Source organism: Rhincodon typus, chromosome 16 (assembly GCF_021869965.1).
Source record: "Rhincodon typus isolate 14 chromosome 16, sRhiTyp1.1, whole genome shotgun sequence".
Taxonomy (NCBI): domain Eukaryota; kingdom Metazoa; phylum Chordata; class Chondrichthyes; order Orectolobiformes; family Rhincodontidae; genus Rhincodon; species Rhincodon typus.
The window spans coordinates 33,516,314-33,532,606 of record NC_063347.1 but is presented as its reverse complement, the minus strand read 5'-3'; the positions used below and the strand labels follow the sequence as shown (position 1 = coordinate 33,532,606).

Sequence of the window (16,293 nt, the reverse complement as noted above, 5' to 3'; positions counted from 1 at the left end):
CCAGTGTTCTAGATTAAATATTTTTAACAAACCTTATCAGGCACATTATGACAAATGTCTGGGCAGATGGGATTTGAACCCAGGCCTCTGGCTCAGAGGTAGGGACATTACCACTGTACCACAACAGCCCTATTATAGATGTTTTAAAGTTCAGACATGTTATGCCACATCTGGGACAGGTGGGTCTTGAACTCAGACCCTTTGGCCCAGAAGTAGGGACACTACCACTGTTCTACAGCAGCTACAACAGTGACCTACATCAAGCAAAGGAAAATTGGTCAATGTTTCTACAATTGATTGCCATGTAGCAATCAAAAGTTGAAAGTTCAGAACAACAGCACTGGGGGGCAATATTTTTCACTCAGAGGGTGGTTCGTATGTGGAATGAAGTGCCAGAGGAAGTGATAGATGCTGGTGCAACATTTAAAAGACATTTGGACAGGTACATGAATAGTAAAGGTTTAGAGGAATATGGACCAAACACAGACAGATGGTTTATTTTGGTAAACCTGGTCAGGTACAGACAAGTTTGACAGAAAGGACTGTTTCTGTGCTTTACGACTCTATGACTCCATATCAGGCAAGAACAGGGTCAAGCTTAATTGTGAGGCTGCTCCACAGCCAAAATGAGAATGAATAATAGATGCAATAATAAAAACAAATGTAGCTGATGAAGCATGTAGAAAGTTAACAGAAGAAATTAGACAGAAATTTAAAATCTGGAACAAGTATCAGGAATGCCATCACATCCTATTGTAAGTCTTCCATTGGCATTAATTAGGTACTTGCAAAGACTTTGAAGAAATGGGACAAAATATTTTCAGTCTGCATTTTGTATAATCTGGTAATCAGATTTTGTCTTTGTACTGGAGTACAGTCATTACAACATGATCTGTTATAGATATGATCATGGAAGAATCAATAAGGATCTTATTTGTGGCAAGAGCAAAGTTTCTGACTGATAATGGAGCAAAACTGGTCAATGCCAAGTTCAGAAATATATATGAAACTTTAAACGTTATGGTATTGAATACCTCAGCTGAAACTCCTTTCAAATTGTGAAAGGAATCATACATTAATTGATGAAATACTGACTGCAACTTGACAAACATCCTGGTTTGGCTGGTTCATGTAACTAATCCAGATGATTATAACATACATTCCCTATTAATTAGTGTATGGACAAAATCTGAAATTGCTCTCTGTGATATGTGGTAGTCCTACTGTGCTGTAACGTACTGCAATTAGTTCCATTTTTTTCTGCACATTTGATTGCTTTACATGCAGGCATATGGGCTTTCATCATGCTGAGATTGTGGAGAGAATTCAACAAACATCGAGCCATTGAATCAAGACCACATGAAACAGAATATATCAGGAGATTTGAGTTATTATAAAAAAGGTCACAGGTAATGGAAAGGTCTTGGAAAGGGTCTCAGGTTATGAAGTTCTTATCAAACAGAGCAATCAAACTGTTAAGGCTCATTCCTCCTGATTAATCTGAGCGAGTTACAAAATCTTGGAATCAGAATAGACCATGAAAGTAAATGAGACACCTTTTCCTGCAAATGCTTACTGTTTTCTGATAATAGAACTAAAAAAACAGAAAAACAATACCGTGTAATACTGACATACTCTGGTAATTTAATGTTATTACAACTATCCAGCTTTCTTGAAGCTTTTCCCTACCTGACTGATACTCTAACTACAAATATGAAAAAATTTGCTAATAGATTCTATGTTACCGAGGAGACATCAGACGAATCCACATCCGAAAACCTGCTCAGATTTTGATACCTACAACAAATTAAATCACAGCAGCCGCAACAATCCATAACATTCTAAAACAATCAAAATCATTCTAAATAAAACAACTTACAATATTCAAAAATAAAACATCAGTTTGCTCTAACTCCTCATATTAACAGATTTTTTAAGAAGTTCTGGAATCTGGATCTGAACGTTCCTCAAAACAAATTAGTTTTTCCTTGGGCCATACGTCATCTGTATACCAACATTCTTTGGAATTCATCCACTAGTTTCTGAGATATATTGCTGACAGACAAACAGGGCTGAAACACTATCTCCAACCATTTTCACTGATGGAGGTAATTAGCAAAAGGGAAATATAAGTCTTTCCAAAACTGCCCCAACTCAATTGTACTTATAACAAAATGCAATTTTACTACAACTGTGTACACTGTTTACACTGTCTACAACTGTTTACATAACTGTGTGATTATTGAGACCTGTTAGTCTTGAACTTGAAATTCATGTTATTGATTTATGGAACACTACAGGAGAATTGGGGGTGTAGCAGGCTGGCGCATTTAATTCATAGTAATTCGTAGGATAGATACATATTTATGGGTTTCTCTTGCCTCAGTCAATAGACTGGGCTAGCAGCTTGCTCCCCAGTTTTCATCAATGCCATTTTAAAACTCTCAGCTGGGAGTTCTTTGGAAACGTATCTTGGTGACCACCAGCCTGAGTCCTTTCTCTTCTGACTGTACGAAATGCCTGGCCCTTACGTGGAATCTTCCCACAACAATATATTGTAGTAATATTACTTTAGTACATTTTATATTGCAATGTTTTAAAGAGCATCATGTAATACATTTTCTAATCTAGTGATTGCTATTAAAATAGAAAAACATAGCAACCACTCTGGTTGGCACACACGTGCCCCATAAATAATCAAATAAGTTGTTTGTTTCTTTGGGGAAGGAACATTGGCATAGACACACAAAAATGTTCTACTTTTAGATAGTGGAAAATAAGATACATCTGCTATAGAAAATTGGTTTATTGTCTCATTCTGGACCACTGTAACAAACAGAGGGAACTTTGTTCCAATGAGAACACTGTAGTGCAGTTTGCATTACTGGATCCACAATCTTTTGGCTTCGAGGTGAGATTATTTCCAACTGATCCAGTTTTGACAAGCCAATATTGGGGCCAATATGGATAATCTTGGGTGTGAATACAGAATACAGAAACTGTAACACTGCGAGACACTTGTCAGCATGGATGGTAGAATCTAAATATGACAAAAATATGGCTTCTTATCATGGTCTGTAAATCAATCAACAGTGTGTGAATGTAATATTACTGGGATTTAGTAACAACATCCTGTAAATGGATGTTGCAATTGCTGCAATCTGCAATCCATCTTTACCTACCCAGTATGTAGAAAGTGAGTACCCTAAGGATCAACCAGAGGACCCTTACATGGTACTTCAGCTTACTGGAAGTTGCCACTAACTGCCCTTTACCTCCTTTCTTCGAATAGTAACCAGATCATATATTCATCGGGTTGACTCAATAATTTTAGGGACAGGATTTCTTTTACAGAGAGTTCAAAATCAGTTACACAGCACTCTCCAAATCCACAGTGTACATTCACCCAGTACCATTTCAGACAGCCTATGAAACCTTCAGACAACATAGCTGAGGGTCTGATTGAGATTCACCACTTGGGGCCCCGATACTATTTTAATAATGCCAAGAAAGCCTGCCTTGTTTCTTGACTGCTGCTTGTTTTCTGTTTCCTCTGTTTTTAGATTTTCAGCACTTGCAGAATTTTTTGCTTTACTTATTTGAATAAAGGCATCTGGGGCTTTTCAATTGGAAAGAAACTCTCAAATAAATACCCACAGAAATATAATGCTGAATGTTTTGAAACCCTGTAGCTCATCTGAAATGTTAGCTCTCTCTACCATCCATTGGCAACAATCTAAATAAACGTGATTTAGAGTCATACAGCACGGAAACAGACCATTCAGTCCAACTTAACCACATCGAACACACATCCTGATCTGACCTAGTCCCATTTGCCAGCATTTGGCCCATATCCCTCTAAACCCTTTCTATTCATATACCCATCCAGGTGCCTTTTAAATATTGTAATTGTATCCATCTCCACCACTTCCTCTGGCAGCCCAATCCATACATGCACCACCCTCTGTGTGAAAAAGTTACCCCTCAGGTCCTTTTTAAATATTTCCCTTCTCATCTTAAACCTACGTCTTCTAGTTTTGGACTCACCCACTCTAGGAAAAACACCTTGGCTTTTCACCCTATCCATGCACCTCGTGATTTTATGAACCCAAGTAAGGTCACCCCTCAGCCTCCGACGCTCCAGGGAAAGTAGCCACAGCCTGTTCAGCCTCTCCTTATAGCTCAAACCCTCCAGTCCAGGTAACATCGTTATAAATCTTTTCTGCACTCTCTTAAGTTTAATGACATCCTTCCTACAGAAGGGCGACCAAAATTGTACACAGTAATCCAAAAGTGGCCTCACTAATGCACTGTGCAGCTGCAACATGATATTATGTTATAACAAATAAGGCAAGCACATCAAACACCTTCTTCTAGCTCTGACCTTTGAAACAGTTCGTACCTTAAATCTCCAGGAACGAGTCTTTGAATTATCAATTTGCATTTGTATGGGTTAGGAAACTTATACAAAACACCCTTTTCTGAGCTGATGGAATTGAAATTAATTTTTAGGACCAAATCACTGCAGCTGCTGGAATATCTACTGAAAACAACACATGCTGGAGATCACAGCAGGTCAGACAGCATCCATGGAGACAGAGAGCAAGCTAACATTTCCAATCTAGATGACTTCAACAAAAAATTCAGGCAAAGAAAGAAAGCTTTGCAAGATTGCTGTGTCCCATGTTGCTATGTTGTTTTCTTTGAAGCATGCTCTATCATCTGTCATTTTAAGTATTTAATCTCTCTCCTGCTGTTTAATGAATTACAGAGTGAAAAACCATATGACATGGAAATAAGTATGGTTGTTGACTCACCACATTGAAAGTCCTGTTTAAGTATATTCAATTTTTGGTGGTGATTTTGTCTCAGAGATTGGATGGGCTTGGAATGAGCCCAGTTCAGTTAGTTGGAGGCAGGGGGCTGGGAAAAGTAATGTTGCCCGAGCTATAGCCACCTAGGAGTGGAGAACAGTGATGTCCCATCAGTCAGAGAGAGTGTAAACAATTTTCTTTTTGTTGGGCTGTGAAATTCAGAAATAGTGGTGAGTGGATAGGAATGATAGTTAGCCAAAGAGAAATGGTGTTTTGCTGTGAATCCCAGTAAGAGATCTTGGGTGGCATGTGGCTCAGTGGTCAGCACTGCTACCTCACAGTGCCAGGGCTCAGAGTTCAATTCCAGCCTTGGGTGACTGTGTGGAGTGTGCATGTTCCCCCCTATCTGCATCTGTTTCCTCCCACAGTCCAAAGCTGTGCAGGTTAGGTGGATTGGCCATGCTTAATTGTCCTGTAGCCTGCAGCCTAGGTGGGTCAGCCAAGGTAAATATGGGAATAGGGTGGAATGCTCTTTTGGAGGGTTGGTGTAGACTTAATAGGCCAAATGGCCTCTTTCTGCACTGTAGGAATTCTATGATCTTCCAGCCTTTAGGGATAGAATTGATCAGTTCAATTGAAGGGTGTGGGGTGGGGCTGTATCATGTGTGACTTGAGTGGAATGAAAATATATTATTCTATGTACACTTAAATGGTTGCTTCTGTGATTTTTACAAAAGATATTTCACTAACTTTTTTTGTGACTGACATTTTCCTTAAGCACCTATGTTTTACCTCATGGGTTTTTTATTGCTTTTTTTGCTTTATGTTTTGACATTATATTTTGATTAGTCTATAACTTAGGTGATTTTGACATTTCTGTATGTCAGACCACTACCACCTACAGGTACAATACCTTTTTCACCATGCTCCATTTTTAATATGCAATAACTAATAAATGCCACATCACTGTGTCTGGCTCGGCCCACCACACCTGGAGCTGACAAAGGGAAATGTCAAAGATTCAATATGATAATGTCATTAATGGCCAAGTCTATGGGACTGACCTCTGCCTGGGGTTATGCCTGATCTTCAATACTGCTCTCTGAATGTCAGAGATCTGGAGGGTTTCTTCCCTCTGGTTTCTTCAGCTGCAGAGCCATGACAGCGATTTGTTCACCACATTGTGCCCTCAAATCAAGTCTAGAAATAGTATCACTGAGACAAAGTCTCTGAACTAACGGAAGGTGCAGGGGAAAGCATTGCCAGTGCCTCCGCTGAGGAATAGGTGGCTACCTCCTCAGAGATGAAGATGGAGCTGAGTGTCTCTAACACTGGTCTCTTCTTAGTGGAGGTTTGATGTATGCCATTAGTGCCTGCTTAACAAGAAATTAGTTGTGTAAGAGGGGTAGAATCTTGTGCAGATTAAGAATAAGATAGAACTGAAGGAAATGGGTCAGCAGCGCAGCACAGACAATGAAGCTTAGTGGGCTGGGTTCCCATGGAGGTCTCTCCATTCCCACATGAGCAGACATGCTCTTCTCTGGCCAAGTTTGGGAATTTTCCTCATGTGGCATGAGGTGGAGGCTTATGTCCGCTGCCACTTTGCCAGTGTTGGCAGACTAGAGCCTGTGAATCTCACTCGAGAAAAACAGTTTGCTTGAAAATGGGAAGCTTCTGTTCCAAAACTTTTTCAAATCATACCACTTGTAAACATCAGGTTTTAATGCTTCAAGATACCTTCAGCAGTACTTCATGACAAAATCCTCATAAAAATTCTCTGGTTCATTTCTTTAGCCCAAGTACATCACAAAGCTATTGCAAAATCTAGTCCCCAGCACCAAAGAGGACACTGCAGAAAGTTTGAATAAGCAGTTTACACGCCAGCAGCATTGACCGTTACTGTTAAATTTGACATCTTTTTGGCTGCTATTCTGAGACTCAGCGAGTGAATAATTGCCTTGTTTAAGATTGAGATGGTCATTAACTTCATGCATAATATTAAGTAAGAACTTTGTCTCTAAATAAGTGAAAATTTGACAGTTGTTTAATCAAGCACAGCAAGTATAAAGCATGAAATGGCAAGTCATATTTACAAGAAAAGAAGACAGTCCATGTTAAGAAAAGGTCAAGTTCAATTTGTGGTCATAAATTATACAAGTAAAGCATCACAATAGAAGTAGTTCTTAGTGCAATAAAGTCTCTGCTCTTCATGTTTAAAGGAAAAAGTGTTTATATCAAATCTCTACATTCCACAACTACAGCTGATTCCATTCCTATATGTGTATTGTCTCTTAGATTACTTGTTATGCTATTCCTAGTAACATTTATAGACACTGGGCTGGAAATTGATTAAAACATGAGTAGTCCCTTGAGTCTCATCAATTATGACCCAAATTGGAAATGTGTCTTAAAATAAGGGTTAGGCCCTTATTTGGCAAGGGTCCGAATGCTCTTTTACAGCTGATGGAAGAGATGCCTCTATAACACTGAGGAAACATTTCTGATACTGGTTTGGACAAGAGTCACCCTATATAACAGGATTAAATATTTTTATTCAGAATGAAGTTTTACTTGATAATCTCCTGGTGGTGAGCTTACTTCAGAGCAAAAATATCATGATCTGGCGATAATATTTTTCAAAGTATTGTGCCTCATTATTGGACACTATTAAAGATAAGCATAATAACTGACATGGCAAATCAGTCAAATAGAGGTGCACTGAGAATTAGATCGGACAGTGGCAGAAGTCCACTCTGCTTAGCTCTTAACTTAAGTGGGGAAGTGCTAATCAGGGTAGCAAGTACCACAGAAGATGGAAATATAACAGTGGAGAATCAGTGATGCCACACAAAGCAATAGTGATTTTGGGTTCCTAAACTATTTGTTGACAATTAAATTTACACTTTTTTTTTTCCTTAAAGTTGTTTTTCTTAATGCAATTGCTCTTAACTACATTTTAATGCAATTGCTCTTAAGCTTGCATAATTGAGTTCCTAGATTCTTTATACATCAAAATCTATTCCAAATAGCATTTTCAAAATAAATCAGTTATACTCAATTACTATTTTAAAATAAAACTTTCAGAATACAAAACTTAATGTAATTAAAACGGCTGAAAAAATTAGATTATAACAAATTTTGAATACTCACTAGTCCGTGGTTGTCTGGTAACATGACAATAATCTGCGCATTATGGTCCCAAATCATTCGCCAAAAGTCCTTTGTGGTGTGAGGCAAGGGATGCTGGGTAATAATAAATTCATTACTTCTGTAATAGCCCTGTAAAAATTGAGAAAACACTTTAATCAGTGTCGTCTATGTGATGATTAGTGGCACAGTGAAAAATGAGATAACTAAACATGCCATTCCTTCATCATGATTATGTTAAAATCCTGGAACTCCCTACTTACCAGTATGTGGGAATACCTTCACCACATTGACTACAATGGTTCAAGAAGGCAGCTGATCATCATCTTCTCGAGGACAATTAAAGATGGACAATAAATACTGGTCTTGCCGTGACAATCACATCCCAAGAACTAATAATTTTTGAGGAAAGGTTAGCGAGGAATTAGGAAACCACCTCTGAGACAGTAGGAACTGCCGATGCTGGAGTCTTAGATAACAAGGTATGGAGCTGGATGAACACAGCAGGTCAAGCAGCATCACAGGAGCAGGAAAGCTGACGTTTCGGGTCTGGACCTTTCTTCAGAAAAAAGGGTCCAGACCCTAAATGTCAGCTTTCCTGTTTCTCTGATGCTGCCTCGCCTGCTGCGTTCATCCAGCTCCACACCTTGTTATCTATAGGAAACCACCTCTGCTTTTTAATCAATTGTGTGATTTTGTTTTACATCTATCTGACACTACAGTTGGTTTACTTCATATTCGGAAGACAGCATCTCCAACAGTGCAGTATCACTCAGAACTGTACTGAAGTATCAGTCTAGATTATTGGCTCAAATCTTTGGAGTTGAACTTGAACCAACAACCTCTTGACTTGGAGTGACAGCTGCCACATTCTTAGATGGAACAAAGCCAAAGTGGACAAAGACATAATTCCTCATTTACAACAAAGGTTCTCCAATTCAACTTGATATCTAAATGTAAAGTGGCAGGATTATTCTTGGGCGATCAATCTGTGAATATATAGAATCACAGTCATAAAATCCCTACAGTGCAGATAGTGGCCATTCAGCCTATCCAGTCTGCACTGACCCTCCAAAGAACATCCCGCCCAGACCTAATTCCCAACCCTATCCTAGTAACCCCACATTTACCATGGCTAAATCCGCCTGCCTTGCACATCTCTGGACACTACAGGGGAATTCAGCATAGCTAATCCACCCAACCTGAACATACAAAAACTGCTATTATGCTTTCATACGACTTCAATGCACCTCTGTGTGTAGGGCATCTACATGTACACTCCAAGAAATTGCACCCTTTACCATTCTACTTGGTCTCTACCGTCCATAGTTTGTCCTAGTTTTAAAGCAAGGCCTTCTCACTTTCTCCAGTAGTGTTGTTTGTCTACATTTATGGGTATTTTAATCAACCTGCTTGATAATGATATCACAGAACCTTGCAGCAGGTGGAACTTTAACCTAGGGCTTCTAGGTCAGAGGCAGGGATACTACCACAGTGCCGGAAGAGCCCCCAAAAATTGACTAAGACTCCGATACATGTTTTGGAAGCCTCGGCTATTACATGTGAATAGTGCAGTGTGCATACAGTGTGTAGACTGTTTAAAAGGGTTATTTACGTTTCTATAATTACAGGTTACTAAACACAGCTCTCTCATATAATGTCTAGGTCTTCTTTTACATTTATCTCTCCTCTGCTCTGTTCTCTTCTGTTGATGTCAAAGTTACATAATCAGTTGCATCATTATTATTTCTATATTCCATTGTACTACAATTAACAAACAGGTTCTGCTTGTGATAGAAAAATAAGCCACGTGTGGTGTTATGTACATTTGATACTTTTAAAATTATATTTAGATTATAGCTTTCAATATTTAAAAAACTACCTCGGCAGCACTTACCATGATGTAGGAGGCATTAATATAGTCAGTTCCTTTTGTTCCAGGCAATGGTGCAAGGCCTACCCGAGCTCTTTCAGCTGAAAGACAGAATACGATCACAACGTTTGATGGAAGAAGATTGTTAAAAATAAATACATTCCACTCATGCGTATATGATTCCCTCCTAAGAAAATAAAGTAATGCGTAAAAAAAGAGATAATTGTACAGGCTCCAGAAAGCATGCTGGAAGGTGTGTGCAAGGGGGAAAGAAATTATCTGAGGTGGTAGGGGTGGCATTTGATAAGTGGTGGTAAAGGTGGTGAACAGACCTCTTGCATTTATGCCAAGTCAGGGTTCCAAGTAGCCAATTAAGGTATTTTACCCATGTTAACATAGAACATAGAACATTACAGCGCAGTACAGGCCCTTCGGCCCTCGATGTTGCGCCGACCTGTGAAACCAATCTGAAGCCCATCTAACCTAAACTATTCCATTATCATCCATATGTTTATCCAATGACCATTTAAATGCCCTTAAAGTGGGCGAGTCTACTATTTTTGCACGCAGGGCATTCCACGCCCTTACTACTCTCTGAGTAAAGAACCTACCTCTGACATCTGTCCTATATCTATCACCCCTCAATTTAAAGCTATGTCCCCTCGTGCTAGCCATCACCATCCGAGGAAAAAGGCTCCCACTGTCCACCCTATCTAATCCTCTGATCATCTTGTATGTCTCTATCAAGTCACCTCTTAACCTTCTTCTCTCTAACGAAAACAGCCTCAAGACCCTCAGCCTTTCCTCATAAGACCTTCCCTCCATACCAGGCAACATCCTGGTAAATCTCCTCTGCACCCTTTCCAATGCTTCCACATCCTTCCTATAATGCGGTGACCAGAACTGTACGCAATACTCCAAGTGCAGCCGCACCAGAGTTTTGTACAGCTGCAACATGACCTCATGGCTCTGAAACTCAATCCCTCTACCAATAAAACCTAACATACTGTACGCCTTCTTAACAACGCTATCAACCTAGGTGGCAACTTTCAGTGATCTATGCACATGGACACCGAGATCTTTCTGCTCATCCACACTACCAAGAATCTTACCATTAGCCCAGTACTCTGTATTCCTGTTACTCCTTCCAAAGTGAATCACCTCACACTTTTGCGCATTAAACTCCATTTGCCACCTCTCAGCCCAGCTCTGCAGCTTATCTATGTCCCTCTGTAACCTACAACATCCTTCTGCACTATCCACAACTCCACCGACTTTGGTGTCATCCGCAAATTTACTAACCCATCCTTCTACGCCCTCATCCAGGTCATTTATAAAAATGACAAACAGCAGTGGCCCCAAAACAGATCCTTGAGGTACACCACTAGTAACTGAACTCCAGGATGAACATTTCCCATCAACCACCACCCTCTGTCTTCTTACAGCTAGCCAATTTCTGATCCAAACCGCTAAATCACCCTCAATCCCATGCCTCCGTATTTTCTGCAATAGCCTACCATGGGGAATCTTATCAAACGCTTTACTGAAATCCAAATACACCACATCAACCGCTTTACCCTCATCCACCTGTTTGGCCACCTTCTCGAAGAACTCAATAAGGTTTGTGAGGCACGACCTACCCTTCACAAAACCGTGTTGACTATCCCTAATCAAATTATTCCTTTCTTGATGATTATAAATCCTATCTCTTATAATCCTTTCCAACACTTTACCCACAACCGAAGTAAGGCTCACTGGTCTTTAATTACCAGGGTTGTCTCTACTCCCCTTCTTGAACAAGGGGACAACATTTGCTAGTCTCCAGTCTTCTGGCACTATTCCTGAAGACAATGACGACATAAAGATCAAAGCCAAAGGCTCTGCAATCTCCTCTCTGGCTTCCCAGAGAATCCTAGGATAAATCCCATCCGGCCCAGGGGACTTATCTATTTTCACACCTTCCAGAATTGCTAACACCTCCTCCTTATGAACCTCAATCCCGTCTAGTCTAATAGACTGTATCTCAGTATTCTCCTCAACTACATTGTCTTTTTCCTGCGTGAATACTGACGAAAAATATTCATTTAGCACCTCTCCTATCTCTTCGGACTCCACGCACAACTTCCCACTACTGTCTTTGACCGGCCCCAATCTTACTCTAGTCATTCTTTTATTCCTGACATACCTATAGAAAGCTTTAGGGTTTTCCTTGATCCTACCTGCTAAAGACTGCTCATGTCCCCTCCTGGCTCTTCTTAGCTCTCTCTTTAGGTCCTTCCTGGCTAACTTGTAACTCTCAAGCGCCCTCACTGAGCCTTCACGCCTCATCTCTACATAAGCCTCCTTCTTCCTCTTGACAAGAAATTCAACTTCTTTAGTAAACCACGGTTCCCTCGCTCGACCACTTCCTCCCTGCCTGACAGGTACATACTTCTCAAGGACACGCAGTAGCTGTTCCTTGAACAAGCTCCACATTTCAATTGTGCCCAGCCCCTGCAGTTTCCTTCTCCATCCTATGCATCCTAAATCTTGCCTCATCGCCTCATAGTTGCCTTTCCCCCAGCTATAACTCTTGCCCTGCTTTATATACTGATCCCTTTCCATCACTAAAGTAAACGTAACCGAATTGTGGTCACTATCACCAAAGTGCTCTCCTACCTCCAAATCTAACACCTGGCCTGGTTCATTACCCAGTACCAAATCCAATGTGGCCTCGCCTCTTGTTGGCCTATCTACATACTGTGTCAGGAAACCCTCCTGCACACATTGGACAAAAACTGACCCATCTGAAGTACTCGAACTATAGCGTTTCCAGTCAATATTTGGAAAGTTAAAGTCCCCCATAACAACTACCCTGTTACTTTCGCTCCTATCCAGAATCATCTTTGCAATCTTTTCCTCTACATCTCTGGAACTTTTCGGAGGCGTATAGAAAACTCCCAACAGGGTGACCTCTCCTTTCCTGGTTCTAACCTCAGCCAGTACTACCTCAGTAGACGAGTTGTCATCAAACGTCCTTTCTGCCACCGTAATACTGTCCTTGACTAACAATGCCACACCTCCCCCTCTTTTACCACCTTCCCTGATCTTACTGAAACATCTAAACCCCGGAACCTGCAACAACCATTCCTGTCCCTGCTCTATCCATGTCTCCGAAATGGCCACAACATCGAAGTCCCAGGTACCAACCCATGCTGCAAGTTCACCCACCTTATTCCGGATGCTCCTGGCATTGAAGTAGACACATTTCAAACCACCTTCCTGCCTGCCAGTACACTCCTGCGACCTTGAAACCTTATTTGTGACCTCACTACTCTCAACATCCTGTACACTGGAGCTACAATTCAGGTTCCCACCCCCCTGTTGAATTAGTTTAAACCCTCCCGAAGAGCATTAGCAAATTTCCCTCCCAGGATATTGGTACCCCTCTGGTTCAGGTGTAGACCATCCCGTTTGTAGAGGTCCCACCTAGCCCAGAATGAGCCCCAATTATCCAGGTATCTGAATCCCTCCCTCCTGCACCATCCCTGTAGCCACGTGTTCAACTGCTCTCTCTCCCTATTCCTCGCCTCGCTAGCACGTGGCACGGGTAACAAACCAGAGATAACAACTCTGTTTGTTCTAACTCTAAGCTTCCACCCTAGCTCCTTGAATTTCTGCCTTACGTCCCCATCCCTTTTCCTACCTATGTCGTTGGTGCCTATGTGGACCACGACTTGGGGCTGCTCCCCCTCCCCCTTAAGGATCCCGAAAACACGATCCGAGACATCACGGACCCTGGCACCTGGGAGGCAACACACCAACCACGAGTCTCTCTCGTTCCCACAGAATCTCCTATCTGTCCCCCTAACTATGGAGTCCCCAATGACTAATGCTCTCCTCCTCTCCCCCCTTCCCTTCTGAGCAACAGGGACAGACTCTGTGCCAGAGACCTGTACCCCACGGCTTACCCCTGGTAAGTCATCCCCTCCAACAGTATCCAAAACGGTATACTTGTTTTTGAGGGGAATGGCCACAGGGGATCCCTGCACTGTCTGCCTGTTCCCTTTCCGTCCCCTGACTGTAACCCATCTACTTTTTTCCTGTACCTGAGGTGTGACTACCTCCCCGTAACTCCTCTCAATTACCCCCTCAGCCTCCCGAATGATCTGAAGTTCATCCAGCTCCAGCTCCAGTTCCAGTTCCCTAACACGGTTTCCGAGGAGCTGGAGTTGGGTGCACTTCCCGCAGATGAAGTCAGTGGGGACACTAGTGGTGACCCTTACCTCCCACATTCTACAGAAGGAGCATACAACTGCCCTAACATCCATTCCCACTGTTCTGAATTCCCAAACAGACAAATTAAAAAAAATATACTAGTAGCCTTACCAAATCAGCGCTCAGAACTTTTTTTTTGGTTAGAGGAGGAGGATGGGTGGGAGACACGACCTCGGTAGTGTTTCGGGTAAAGCAACCGCCCAAATATATTACCTCACTTACTCCAAAAATGGAGTCACGCGAGGTAAGACTTTTATAACCGAAAAGCTCACCTTCCCAGGCTGCCCTCGCGCTTCCTCCCGGACTCCCGCCGCTGAAACAACTGAAAAGTTGTTGGGTGGACAATTCACCATGGGGGGAGACCACTAGCTGTACCCTGGCTGCCTCCTTGTAGGTTCAGGATTAGGGCACCTTCTGGCCCATACAGGATTTATCTGATTGGCTGGCAGGCTTTGCAAGGTGACTTCATTCCTTAAACAGTGCATGCTGTTCATCGCCTGCAGCATGTAAAACTGGCTGGGGCTGCCATAAGTGGCCAATGTGGGGTAACATGCCCCCACCCAACATTCCAGCTGGTAGCCAGGACCCCTGTCATTCTATGAAATTCTGACCAAGGTATTATAGAATAAAATTAGACTTTTCGTCACCAATTTTTCCAAATCTAAAATAGACTTTTTCAACATGGTTATAAGCCAATATTTGGCAAAAGCAATGTGAGTTCATAGTCTTAATTAGCTACTTTAAGTACTGAAACCAAGCTTGTATGCTTGGCATAATAGAAGAGGGATAAAGAGGGATACTTAAAGAATAGATAAAATAATCTTTTTCACTTTCCAATTAGTAATTGTGAAGTCTCACTGCAAAGGTACTTAAGGTTCTTCCAATGAATCTTCAAAAATGTGCAAAATGGTTGTATATACAAATATATCAGCTTTTCACTAAAGTAGAAGTTATCTTACATGGCACAACTGAGGAGTTTCTGTTCTTCTCTTTATTGCATTCTTTTTGGGCACTGAAGCACTCTATAAATTTTGCATTACACTGAGTTACCAACTGTAAAAAGAGAGTTCATTGAAACATCAGTAGGGAGAATCAATATTTACAAATCTCAATAGTAGATTTTCAAAAATGAAAAATTGTTAAAAATTACAACATTCTAAAAATATCTGTATATTACAATATAACATAAACGAGAAATAAACACTGAAGTTAACATGAAGACTATTTAGGCCGTGTCTGGTACAGATGCCACCGCTCATTAGTGCAATTGTGCATATGCACATTGACACGACCCAACATCATGGAAGTGAGAAATGTTATTAATGGAATGCAGAACGTTTAGGCCTGAATGACTCCAACGGCACATTGACTGACAAGGCTCAGTGGGAGGTGTCGGGGGACAGGCACAGCAGCAGCCTTGATCCCCAGGCACAGCGCGCAGTTCTGGGACAGGTGGTAGGGCACCATTGGCAGTCGGAGAGGGCAGACGTGGTAGCCATCTTGGTTCCCACACGCGTTTGCTCTGATGTTGCTATGCAGGAGTGAAGTTGCATCAGCAGTACATATGCAGACCCTTCCGGTGGCCTGTCACAGCCAGCTGACACTATCCCCAACCTCTTCCTCCGTTACATTGATGACTGTGTTGGCGCCGCCTCGTGCTCCCACGAGGAGCTCGAATAGTTCATCCACTTTACTAACACCTTCCACCCCAACCTTAAGTTCACCTGGACCATCTCTGATACCTCTCTCTCCTTCCTGGATCTCTCTGTCTCCATCTCTGGTAGCCACCTGAAAACTGATATCTATTTCAAGCCCACCAACTCCTACAGCTACCTAGAATACACCTCCACTCACCCACCTTCCTGCAAGGATGCAATCCCCTATTCCCATTTCCTCCACCTCTGCCACATCTGCTCCCAAGATGAGGCATTCCATTCCCAGACATCCCAGATGTCCTCGTTTTTCAAGGACCGCAATTTCCCCCCACAGTGGTCGAAAACGCCCTCGACCGCATCTCTTGCATTTCCCACACCTCAGCCCTCACACCTCCTCCCCGCAATAAAAACAAAGACAGAACTCCCCTTGTCCTCACATATCACTCCATTAGCCTCTGGATTCAACGCAATCATTCTCCGCCACTTCTGCCAACTGCAATCTGACCCCACTACGAAGCATATATTTCACTTCCCACCCTTAACTGCC

The 16,293-nt window shown here is 41.8% G+C and overlaps 1 protein-coding gene across 1 annotated transcript in view; it reads right to left on the bottom strand.

Moving 5' to 3' along the window:
• Positions 1 to 16,293, bottom strand: part of LOC109912514 (receptor-type tyrosine-protein phosphatase gamma-like) — a 767,972-nt gene that overhangs the window by 12,048 nt on the left and 739,631 nt on the right. Inside the window, exons 23-25 of the mRNA XM_048606500.1 lie at positions 15,051 to 15,144; positions 9,859 to 9,935; positions 7,965 to 8,093 (exon numbers count right to left, since the gene is read on the bottom strand). Coding sequence (XP_048462457.1) covers positions 7,965 to 8,093; positions 9,859 to 9,935; positions 15,051 to 15,144 — 300 coding nt within the window. The remainder of the gene's footprint in view (positions 1 to 7,964; positions 8,094 to 9,858; positions 9,936 to 15,050; positions 15,145 to 16,293) is intronic.